The sequence below is a fragment of the Pagrus major genome, chromosome 10, assembly GCF_040436345.1.
Source record: "Pagrus major chromosome 10, Pma_NU_1.0".
Classification (NCBI taxonomy): domain Eukaryota; kingdom Metazoa; phylum Chordata; class Actinopteri; order Spariformes; family Sparidae; genus Pagrus; species Pagrus major.
The window spans coordinates 18,522,998-18,534,913 of NC_133224.1; the positions used below are offsets into that span (position 1 = coordinate 18,522,998).

Genomic DNA, 11,916 nt, shown 5'->3' on the forward strand with positions numbered 1-11,916 from the left:
CAGACCTATCAAAGTGGTGCATGGTTCATCGAGAATAGAAAAAACGAAAGATTAATATAGCTGTAGTGTTTTACTGCCTGACGTAACAAACCTGGATACTGCTGTATACACACCTCCACCTCACATGACAGTGACCTCATCCATGGAGCTGTTGCACACCTCCTCTCCAGTCAGCCAAAATCCAGTTCTGGGTTTATACACCACCTCCTTGTGTGATCACAAACAACATTCTTCACCCCTGACCCACTGTACACAGACCTCACAGCCAACACTTACACTTTATGAAAAAAAGGGAATTTTTCTGAACATATTTCACTGACTACACTGTGTCATGTAATTTAGGTTATGTTCTTTGTTTGGTTGGAAAAGTTATAGTAGTCTTTAACAGTTGCACATCTCCTGTACAAGAAAAACATTAACCAGCCAACATTGTAAAGAAAGTAGAACAGGCATGATGTGTCACTGTTGCTGCCTCTAATGGCCCTTTATCTTGATGCTGGGCCTGATAATAAAAGGTTTTCGCTCTTGACTTTCATGTGATTGATGGGGTTAAAGATAAAACCTGGAAGCAGGAGTTTCTCCCGGAGCGTCAGGGTCTGTGTTTATAAGGAAGTGCCTCCCCTCTCGAGCACCAGAGTGTTTGTTGCTGCCTGAGAAGAGGAGCGTGGAAGCCTACAACATGAAAGTCTTAGTGGTATTAGCTTGCATTCTGGCAGGCTGCCTGGCTCAGGCACCTCACCCATGCAGTAAGTAAAATAACAGAGAGACAAAGTTGATTTTGATTGTGGTTGTATGAATAGATCTCTCAATTCTTCTTTCTTGGTTCATTTATGCTTGAGAGTAGTTGTTTTGTCAGTGTTTTGTTGAATGATAACAGTTTGATCATTTCATAATGCAGGAACTCCTCCTTTTCTGAGCGGGGCCCTCAGTGTGGTGAGTATTTACTGTGTGTTACTAGTGTGTGTTACCTGGTACCTGTGATTTGAGCACAATGACAAAATGCAATTACAATACCTGAAAGAGGGAGATGTTAACTGACTCAAATCATCTTTCTCCAGTCCACACAGAATGAGAAGCTGTGGGCTGTGGCCAAATATGAGTATGATGCATTCGGAAGGCGGGTACGACTCACCGAGATGGGCAACTACGAGAACAAGACATTCACTGTCGATTTTCTTCTGCTCTACAGAGAGGTGACCAAAGCAATGACATGAACATCCCACATATTCATTTTAGATCGCAGTTGTTCCTGATCAGATGCGAGAAGAACATGACAGTGAAGTAGAAGCAGGGATCTACCTTGAAAGAACTCCATCAGGATTATTAGGCCTGTCACGATAATCAATAAATCAATTAATCATACGATAAATTAAAATGAGCTCGATAATTTTGCCGGCCTCGATAATTTCCATTTGCATGCTTGTTTGTTTTCCTCGTGTCTCTCACTAGAACCCTCTTGTCAGTCACTAGCCCCATTCACGCAGCCGTTTGCATGCGGGGATACTGCGCCAATTCTCCGCATCCGCCTTTGTGTGAACGTTTCAGATGCGGTGAGGGGTGAAATTTCGCTGCGCCTCCGGAGGTAGTATCAGAGGCGAACCGAGCCGGCGGCGCGGAGCGAGGGCGTGTCGATCTGATGGTGTTGGTGTCTGATAACTCTACAGATCCTTCACTCAACAAAATAAAAATAAATGTCCCACAAAGCAACGTTACAGGACCAAACAACAGGAACGTAGTAACTGGTCGTGTCTTTGGCAACTTATGTGAGGAAAAAAATACCGCAGTTATTCGTGAAGAAGTGTCTGTCAGCCTGTCGGTCTGACCGACTCTTCGTCACATTTCTGCCCGAAAAACAGCGTCTGTCCCCGGCAAAAAACTTTAACTCACCAAGTGTCTGTCAGCCTGTCGGTCTGACCGACTCTTCGTCACATTTCTGCCCGAAAAACAGCGTCTGTCCCCGGCAAAAAACTTTAACTCACCAAGTGTTAGTCGCGCGACGGTCAGTTACTGTTGTCATGGTGACGGTCAGCCCTCCCGAGAGTGAAATAGTCAGACAGCGTCCAGTTTACTGATGGCGATTATGTAATTATGTAAATGATAGAAAAACGTAACTTTGTCACTTTCCAGGATGTATGGTGTGTCAGGATCTCAATCACAACACATTATAACAGCATCCATATGATTATAAACAGACAGCTGGTACATGTTTAGATTAACAGGTAAACACCGGGGAAACACCTTGAAAAAAAACACATACGTCATCATCATCACGTGTACCGTCACGCCTCCGCATCGCTACAGACAATGGTGCTAACATTGTTGCTGCAGTAAGGAACCGTTGCTGGCCATGGCTCAATTGCTTTGGCCACAGCCTCCATCTTTATTTATTTTGGATATTTAAAATGTCTTTTTCACATTCCAATGTTAAATATTCTTTAGAAATAAAGGTTTATTGATCTTTGAAAGGATGTACTTGCGTTATTATGCCATTATCATTATATTAGTTGAAAAATGGTCTCAAAGCGACAATATTATCGTTTATCGCAATAATTTCTAGGTCAATTTATCGTCCAGCAAAATTTGTTATCGTGACAGGCCTAAGGATTATCCTCAAAGTTTATACTCAATTTCTAATATTTAAACAAAAACGGAGGAGCATTATTTCAAATTCTGATTTGGAGATTTTTATTGTCCCCACTCAACAAAAAAGGGCTCTATAAAAATACAAACATCAATACAGCACATACAAAACACATACAATGGAGCAATAACTATAGCTACCATTTGTCAAGTTCCTGTGCAAAGGTGCAGCGAGTCTCGTTGCTTGTTTATTGCTGAGGAGATTTTTATTATTTGTCTCAAAATTTATTTGTAACTTGCGAATAATTTACACGAGGATTGGTCCTTTGATTATCACATCATCAAAACCATAATCCGTAATGGGAGACATTGTTTACAACACAGCATTTATCTGTCTACATTTCACAAAATATATAACATTAATCCAGGTGTAAGTGGTTAGATGAATGTACAGATCTGAATGTTAACGAGTCATGTTTCATGGCAGATTTAACCCAATCATTTTAATATTTAAAGCAGCTACAAGTACTTAAATTCTTTGTTGATTCTGGCGGCCCCTGTGGACAAAAGAAGCAGGTGCATCACCACTGAAAGACAACTCGAATAGATTAAATTGGCATTTTTTTTGTACACAGCAATTTTTATATTATGTAGAAGTGTATAAGTCAGGCATTACAGAGAAAACAAGCAATTGATCCTCCTCATTCCATAACTTTCATCCATCAGGCTACCATGTATGAGATTGACACCAAAACTCGTTCATGCAAGAAAAGTCCTCTGAAAGATGACTTCCATCCTTGGGAAATCCCCAAAAGTGCATCTCTGGTGGGCCAGGCTATTCTGGGCAGCTCCTCTGGACCTGGACAGGGACTTCTGGTCAACACTTGGATCGGAGATCTGCCACAAGGAGCAGGTCAGAGATCATGCAATGATTAGAACTCTGTTCATCCTTCTCATCTTATTAACACATTCATTTTCATTTCTGATCCTACAGGGAAGTTCATAAGCACAGTCACTGAATTCGGATGCATTCCTGTCAGCACAGTGTACCATACTGACCAGTTCGGATGGATGGTGACAAGGTGAGTTAGCATTAACATCAACACTGTAAAAAATGACTCCAAAGGGCAGAAAGGAAAGATTGATAGCGACTGAGTTTGGAAAATCAGAAATATTTGCATCCAGAAAAGTAATCATTATGTCACTGTCTTTATGTTCACTAGCCTCTTCAACAACGTCGTTGGGATCACAGACCCCAGTCAGCTCAACCCTCCAGACTTTTGCCTGGGCGTAGAGACAGGCAGTGAAGAGGAGCCAGCAAGCTTCTTCAACTTGTTCCATAAGAAACAGTGAGGGCCTCCTTTAGCTAATGCATAATTTCAAGCATCTTGGGCTGTGCATCTCAGACAAAATGTAAAGTTGCACTTATGAATGTTTTTGTATCGGCAATAGATTAAAAACATACACCCATCTTCTGTTTTCTATGGATGAAATGACCCGTTACCATGTCATTTTTATCAATAAAAATCTAAGAATACTAAACATGTTTCATCTTGTCTTGTGTTTATAATGACAACAGCAAACATCTTCACAATATTAATATGTAATATGAGGGCTAAAGGGATGCATGACAGGAATTTAAGAGTTGAATGGGAACTCCTTCAAAGTGTCAGGTGACGACAGAATAACGAATCAACATGAATATATCATTTACAAACTCAGATTAATTTATTAAAAACGTTAAAGTAGATTTTAAAAAAATAGTAAATAAGTGTGAAAAATAGATTTGGAGCAGCAAGAGCAACATCATATTTTATGGATATACTGTTCATCGCTGGTCATGTAAATGAATGCAAACGAAGAGCAAGGAGAAGAAACGGTGTAAAGGTGTTGCATGCATCATTTCCTGGAGCTCCACAATCAAAACTGTTGTGTCCAACTCTTCTTTGTCCTTTATGCACTACAAGAACATGCAACAAATCCAGAATCTGCCCTTAACTCTCTCCTTTCACATGAAGAAGAATGATTTAATGAGCAATAAGGCCTCGGGGGACTGATAATGATATTTATCACATCTTTAAAGTAACTTGGTAGAAAATTGATTAAGAGATAGTTAAAATTAAGAGAGTAGAGTAACAAGAGCTGGGGGAGAAACAGGAGATGACATGATATAAACATCTGAGAGAGAAAACACAAGGAAATCCTGGCAGTGGATGCAGAATGGGAGCGTCACCAGCTTGTTTATAAGGAAGTGAGCACTCTGAAGCGGCAGCATATTTGCATCTTTGTGCAGACGAAAGTGTATCTACCGTCAGACAGCATGAGAGCCCTCGTCCTGTTTGTGTGCCTGTCAGTGGGCTGCCTGGCTCAGAAACCACAGCGATGCAGTAAGTAAAACAACTCAGATGCTGAGTTCATTTCTATATTTATGTTTCTGCGGACTGACCCCTCTGGTCTCAGCAATTCACCTTCTATAAACACTGATCGTGCTGTTCTGTTTTTGCTTTAGAACTTATGAGGAAATGTTATGTTGCAAGCTTAACAAATGTACAAATGTACCATTTCTAATAAAAACACTCATTTCATTCTAACAGCATCCCCAACACTGCTGACTGGAAGCTTTTCTGTGGTAAGTTTGGATCTCTTCATTACAGTGTAAATCAAATGTCCTGACAATACATTAAAAGATTTATTCGGCCTACTGTTATTCAAAGTAAGTCTAATTCAGAGTAATGAAAAAAGAACATTTTTATCTTGTTTTTCAAAGTCCACTGCAAATGAGAAGCTGATGGCCTTTGCCAAGTACAGCTATGATGCACTGGGAAAGCGCATCCGCCTCAGAGAAGTTGGATCCTTTAACAATAAGACCTTTCACATTGATGTCCTTCTGCTCTACAACATGGTAATGGCAATAAAGCAATAATATCTACATTAGGAGATGTCATGTAAACACAAATGACTTTATAATACCATCCTGTCCTCCAGGGTGTCATGTATAAGATTAACTACAGGAACCGCACATGCTGCAAGAAGCCACTGTGTTCAGAGTTCCACCCGCTGGAGATCCCACAGAATGCTTCTCTGCTGGCGCAGGTTGTGTTGGGAAGCTCCTCTGGTCCACGACAGGGACTCCTGGTCAACACCTGGGCAGGAGAGGTGCAGATGAAAAAGGGAACAGGTACAGTGAGATGAAAGTAGATTAGAGAAAAACTGGACAGAAAAATTGCAAAGTCATGTGGTGGAATGTAGCACATGACTTTCTGTGATTCTTCCTCCTAATCGCTGCTTTTGTTTTTTTTTTACATACAAACCTGTTTGTCTGGTTGTGCTGCTTCAACTTGTGTTTCACTTCTGTTTTTGTAGCGAAGTACATGAGCACCGTCACTGAGTTTGGATGCATTCCTGTCAGCACTCTGTTTCATACCGACAAGAGTGGATGGGTGGTGACCAGGTCAGTGCAAGTACATGACAACTCACAAATGGGAAGTGAGAAGATTTGGGAAGATTTACTCATCTAGGGCGACTTTTAAAGAAGCTTGATTGTAAAATAAATATGAAGATAGAACTCAATAGACCTTTCTCAAAGATATTTTTACTTGTCAAAAACAAAATTGGTGATGAAGCATTTCATTTAGGTGTCCGTAGTGTGCCTTAACGCAACAGAGCCATGATCAGAGTTATTAGTCAAATCTGTGTATATCTTGTTCTGCAGTGTCAAAATATTTTGCTATGAGAAATTGCTATTGTCAAACCAATGTTAAACTAGTACCCAAAAGTCATATTTAAATAAAATATTACTTTGGTTAAAGGAAAGGTCACCCATATAAAAGATCCTAAAAGTCCCAAAGTATCTGTTATTTAGTGTCAAAAGTCATTTCCTGGCAAGAAATGCATCAAAAGTACAAGTAAAAGTAAGTTACAGATATATTTACATGTATGTATTCACTATGGGTTAACCATTAACCAGCCTGGCCCATTATTGGATCTGATATTCAGCATTTTTCTGATTTTCTGAATCCATGTTTGTTAATCTGATTGCTGATGGAAAAAAAATGTATACATAATAAAATTATATAAACTACATTAAAAAAATCATGTGAGAGAAAAAAAAACAACAAATCTGTACATTAAAATGAAATTCAATAAAAGCAAAGTGAAAACAAGGAACACATAACAACGCTAATAAGTTCAACATTTTGGGAAATTGCTTCTTTGATACGGCTCTCAAACCTGCATGTTAGATATGAAGCTAGAGCCATGTGATGATTAAGCATAATGGGGAAAAGAGCTCGCCTTGCTCTGTCCAAAGGTTAAGGAAATTTGCCCACCAGCATTTCTAAAGGTTACTTAATAATATGTGTATCTTATTTGTTTGATTTGTATGAAAAAATGGTTGTTAAAACAATAATTTGCGGTTTTAGGAAGTGTTGTCTGCTGGATTGAGCTAAGGTTTCTGAAATGTTTGCTTTCTGTTTTTCACCTTCAGCTTCTTCAACAACGTCATCGGAATAGTGGACCCTCACCACTTCATCCCTCCACCTTTCTGTAAGGATGCCAAGCTGGAGGTTGAGGATGGAGAGGATCCAGTGACCTTCTTCAGCTTGTTTTAAAACAAGCTAGTTTCAGGAATTCAGTGCACTGTGATGATGACCACTGTATACGACTCTTTGCACTATTTTGTTACTTTGTTTATAGTGGCCGTCTTGCTGTGGTAGCGTTTGTGAGTAAACTGTTTGTGTAAAATTAATGTCAATCAATTTTAATGAAAACATGTTGAGGGTTAATATTCTGATATTTGTGTCGACAAAAAATGTATGTTGTTCTCACGTCAAAAATCATTTATACATTTATACAAAGCTGGGCGAAGTAAGAAATGATATGTAGCTTAACAGAATGTCACTAGTGCTCTAACATCAGGAAAAATACATGTAAATTTCAGTTTTTGATTATTTTTTTTCTTCTTCTTTTTGCCAAATAATAAAGTCTATTGATGAGATCTTTCTGGCTTTTTTCTTTTAGATATAAAACACAAATGAATACTTCTGATGATGAATTGAGTTTGCAGCAATAGCAGATCTGAGGCACAGTGGAACTTATGACAACATTCTAACAATGCCGACAATGACAATGCATGATCTGCTGTATGAACTCGGGTTTTGATAAACTCATAAAACAGAGGAGAGTTAGTCTAAGCCAGGGCAGCCCAAAGTGGGGCCCCGTGGGCCAAAGGTGGCCAGCCACATGGTATGATTTGGGTCGCCAGATGTTTCTAGAGGGAAAGAAATTATTACAAAATAACATAAACTGCCCTTTGTGCGGTTATGTGAAGTAAAATTCACTTTCAATATGTAGAATCCCTCATTATTAATTATTTTTCATAATCTGACATGTCTACTGACATGCAGGAAGTCCGTCAATTAAGAGAGCTTGGGACCCCAGTACCATTTTGGATCTTGACAATACAATACAGTAGGTTTTTGCTTTTGGCCCATGGCCCACCTCCAAGGGGAAAAGGTTGCACCTCTGGTTTACAGTTAGCTGCCAGATATGATTTTGCTGATTTTACAACATGTGTTAACCATCAACCAACCAACCCACCCAGACACTCACTATAACAAAGACATCAAACCTTGCTGTGGTTTTAATTGGTGCTGTCATCAGTGTTTATACATTAAATATTATATTACAGTTTTTCTCAATCGTTTAAACATGTAACTGAAACTGTAGCTCAACTTCTCAAAACTCCAAACACAAAACTTCAAAAATCTCTTGCAAAATTAAAATGCTGCACTCAAAACCATCTTCTCTCTTGTCAAAACTGATTCTTTCCACAACAACAATAATAATACACACAGCTGTAAAACAAGCATCGATTCAAACACTGAAATTTGATATATTTAAAACACTACCATGAAAATACTGTGTACTTTATATGTGTTTTGGCTATTTGAGGCCATGCCATGTTACATACTCAAATCTATAAGACTGTGTAGAAATTGTCTCTCCTTCTTTATTGCAACATTTAGGATTTTTGTGTCCCAGAATAGGGACAGTAATACAGTAATACAACAGTGAATTTATCATGTAAATATGACATTGACGCGATCATTGTATCGGAGTAGGATACAATGCATATTTGTCCATCCAGTGAGTTCAAATTGGGCTTTGAGTTTTCAAAATTGTGTGCGTAGTTTCAGTTTTGTGTGTATACAATACTGAGAAAAACTGTAACAACCAATTGAATAGAATTGAACTACCTCACAAAGAAAAAGTGTGTGGCACGCTGGGTCAGGCAGTGTGCTGGCCACTAGATGGCAGTGGATAACAAGTAATGAGAGAAGAGCATCATAACTGAACTGTGTGTCTGTATATGTGTGCCCTGTGAATGGGACTCTTATACACATGTAATTGACTTAAATGTATCATACATTTAGCACACTGTATACAGATCAAAGAAAAATAATGACAACAATTAATGGAAAATAAAACATCAATTTTTATTACAATCATGTTCAATAATTTACTCATTTGATATTGTGACTGTCCAGATGTAGAAAGTTAAAGCTATACAACAGGGCGAGGAGTCACTTGGTAGCAGTAGTAACACACCCCCCTTAGCTCCCCAACCTCCTGCACCCCAACATCTGCAGCCATCAGCCCCTGCTCCTGTGCCTCAGTCTCCAGCCACAGCAGCCTGGCATCAGGGTCCTCATCGGAGAACTGGAGCAGAGATCCTGAGCTCCGCAACACCTTCAAACACTGCTTCAGCACCAGGCCGGCCTTCATTTTCCCTTCCTTAGACCTCAGCAAGGCGTCTGTGGTGCCCTTGTCAACTATAAGGTCTATACTGTTAGAACAATAGTGCTTCTGAAGCTGTGTGCAGTCAAGCTCAACAAACTCAAGCTTAGAGGAAAGATTGTGTGGTTGAATGGCTTGAGTTTGAACATGTTCCTGCATTAGTCGCACAGCTATGGGGGAAATGTCAGCACAAGTGACCTGGACCGGTACAGGAGAGTGTCTGTAAATACCAGGTCCTAAGGCAGAAGTGCCACAGCCCATATCCAGGACCTGGAACAGGGCATCAGGGTGGGACTTGGTTTGTAAAAAAGGCATAATGAAGTCTCGGACAGCATCGAAGCCAAAGAACCACTCAAAGTTTTTAAAGGTGGTTGTTCTGCCGGTGGTCTCGGTGTAGAAGCGGTCCCAGGTTGCTTTCTTATCCATGTTTTCAATCAGTTCAGCTAGGCAGAAACAGAAAGACGGGATAATAGAATAAGAGTCATAAATAAGTGAATATTAGCAGTAAATCTACTGAATTGGCATTTTGAATCTCTCGCAAGGGCCTGCTCTCTCTACAGGCCCCAGTGCAACAAGACTGCCTGGCGTGTCTATATTTACACCCCTGAAACATAGATACATCTAAACTAAGTGCCTTCATGGTTCTGTCATACTGTATATTGAGGGACTTTATGGTAAGCTTACATAATTATCTCACAACACATGATTTAAGACCTTCTCCTTTGAAGCCACTACAAAACTCCACATGAAGAAAATCTACCGTGCTGACAAATGTGATTTCAACTTTGCCAAATAATCCAAACAAATGCAATAAATCCTCCATTCACTGAACCCGTTTTAGTTGTGTTGATTCAGCTGTATGGTCTGCAGTTTAATTGTATTGCGTTACACTGACAAGCATTTCTATTATTGTGTTGTAATCCCATTTATGTCAATGACGATAAGCTAAATCACACTTCCCTGTGCACTACCTACATCCTCTAAAATACAGTTGAATTAACAGCCTCCATTAACTGAACACTTTAACCTTCATGAGGGGGATGGTTTATGGCAGGACTGCTGTATTACACTGTATTATTTTTAGCTAGGCTACGCTACGTCTTCTCAACTTGTCACACAACGTTAAAGCTAACCCGATGTAGCTGGCTAGCAAGCTAGCGTTAGTCAACACACTGACAGTGCCATGTGTCACTAGCAGTTACTTGTACCATCCATAAAGGAACATTCAGTCAACATGGCTATCTAAAAGTAGATACTACGTTTTGTTTTAAACGTACTTGTAAGAGAGGAATGATGCCGCACACATGCTGCAACTACCCTCCTGCCTGACATTGTCAGCGACTTTGAAAACAGAAACATTTTCCCTCTGCGGCTCAGCTTGTCTTCACTCACTTCCAGCCTAAGAGGAGCTCTCACTCTGACCAGTTTTCGTGGTACCAAAAGAGACTACAGGCGTCCAGTTACGATAACATCTGCTGTTGTAGACTACGATCTTTGATCACGCAGTGATGACGCGACTGCGCATGTGTGACTGCAGGTGTAAACAGTGCAGTACACACACATATAACTATGTTGGTAAACAAAAACAGCTGTTCTCTTGTACATATTTAAGTGCTAGATTGAGAATGTCTGCAGTGTGATGACTAATAAAGCTTTTTAGGAGGATGCTGTTCCCGGTAGTGTCACTCAGACTGCTACAACACTTATCACCATTAAAGTGTAACCATGTTTACAGGTTTCATGTCATTTCAACCCTTGCACCAACCATTACACAAGGAGAGCTGAACAGGGCTGTAGAAGGGCATCAACCCAGCAGCAGGACCAGTATCTGCTCCTTTGTGCGAGGAGGAACAGGAGGAGCGCTGCCAGAGGCCTACAAAATGACCTCCAGCAGGCTACTGGTGTGCATGTTTCTGACTAAACTGTCAGACACAGACTCCATGAGGGTGGCATGAGGGCCTCTAGTGGGACCTGTGCTCACAACCTGCAGGTCAATTGGCATTCCCTAGATAACACCAGAATTGGCAGGTCCAACATTCAATGCCCAGCCTCATGTGGCCAGAGTGTGTAGGCAGTTCCTCGATGATGAAGGCATTGATGCCATTGACTGGCCTTCTCATTCCCCTGACCTAAATCCAACTGAGCACCTTTGGGACGTTATGTATCGGTGCAGTCTGTCCAGGAACTCATTGACGACCCTGATCCAGGTCTGGGAGGAGATCCCCCAGGACACCATAAGCCAACTCATCAGGAGCATGCCCAGATGCTAACGTAACCTTGAACCAACCAATTATATAATGCCATCTAACCACCAATCTTCAATCACTGATTACTACAAAACTCACATTTAACTTTGTTCACTGATTTGGGTGAAACTGGATCATATTTCATGGAGATGTTTTCTGGTTTTCCCTCGAATGTCCTCTGGCTGCTCTTCCTGAACACTTATCACCATTAAAGTGTAACCATGTTTATAGGTTTCATGTTATTTCAACCCTTGCACTCAACTCTCAGGTACACTGTAGATGATTTAGGATG

General features: G+C 40.3%; 3 protein-coding genes across 3 annotated transcripts; 2 read left to right on the forward strand and 1 right to left on the reverse strand.

Annotated features, from left to right (window-relative positions):
* Positions 1-636: 636 nt before the first annotated feature.
* On the forward strand, positions 637-4,122 carry LOC141004133 (ependymin-2-like). The gene is made up of 6 exons (XM_073475631.1): positions 637-746; positions 899-933; positions 1,059-1,193; positions 3,307-3,493; positions 3,575-3,662; positions 3,804-4,122. Exons 1-6 carry the CDS (start codon positions 680-682, stop codon positions 3,931-3,933), a joined length of 642 nt encoding a protein of 213 aa, XP_073331732.1. The 5' UTR covers positions 637-679; the 3' UTR covers positions 3,934-4,122.
* A 734-nt stretch (positions 4,123-4,856) lies between these two features.
* On the forward strand, positions 4,857-7,576 carry LOC141003630 (ependymin-like). The gene is made up of 6 exons (XM_073475025.1): positions 4,857-4,967; positions 5,175-5,209; positions 5,348-5,482; positions 5,566-5,758; positions 5,944-6,031; positions 7,067-7,576. Exons 1-6 carry the CDS (start codon positions 4,901-4,903, stop codon positions 7,188-7,190), a joined length of 642 nt encoding a protein of 213 aa, XP_073331126.1. The 5' UTR covers positions 4,857-4,900; the 3' UTR covers positions 7,191-7,576.
* A 905-nt stretch (positions 7,577-8,481) lies between these two features.
* On the reverse strand, positions 8,482-10,762 carry cskmt (citrate synthase lysine methyltransferase). Its single transcript, XM_073475154.1, has 2 exons — positions 10,656-10,762; positions 8,482-9,821 (listed from the first exon to the last, which is right to left on the reverse strand). The coding sequence occupies exons 1-2, from the start codon at positions 10,735-10,737 to the stop codon at positions 9,145-9,147; spliced, it is 759 nt and encodes a 252-aa protein (XP_073331255.1). The 5' UTR covers positions 10,738-10,762; the 3' UTR covers positions 8,482-9,144.
* Between the last annotated feature and the right edge of the window lie 1,154 nt (positions 10,763-11,916).

Coding starts and splice junctions, on each gene's coding strand:
- LOC141004133 (XM_073475631.1), top strand. CDS start 680: ATGAAAGTCTTAGTGGTATTAGCTTGCATTCTGGCAGGCTGCCTGGCT. Junction 934..1,058: donor TGAGCGGGGCCCTCAGTGTG/GTGAGTATTTAC, acceptor ATCTTTCTCCAG/TCCACACAGAATGAGAAGCT. Junction 1,194..3,306: donor TTCTTCTGCTCTACAGAGAG/GTGACCAAAGCA, acceptor TTCATCCATCAG/GCTACCATGTATGAGATTGA.
- LOC141003630 (XM_073475025.1), top strand. CDS start 4,901: ATGAGAGCCCTCGTCCTGTTTGTGTGCCTGTCAGTGGGCTGCCTGGCT. Junction 4,968..5,174: donor TCAGAAACCACAGCGATGCA/GTAAGTAAAACA, acceptor TCATTCTAACAG/CATCCCCAACACTGCTGACT. Junction 6,032..7,066: donor AGTGGATGGGTGGTGACCAG/GTCAGTGCAAGT, acceptor TTTCACCTTCAG/CTTCTTCAACAACGTCATCG.
- cskmt (XM_073475154.1), bottom strand. CDS start 10,737: ATGTTTCTGTTTTCAAAGTCGCTGACAATGTCAGGCAGGAGGGTAGTT. Junction 9,822..10,655: donor GCATCATTCCTCTCTTACAA/GTACGTTTAAAA, acceptor GTTTCTGCCTAG/CTGAACTGATTGAAAACATG.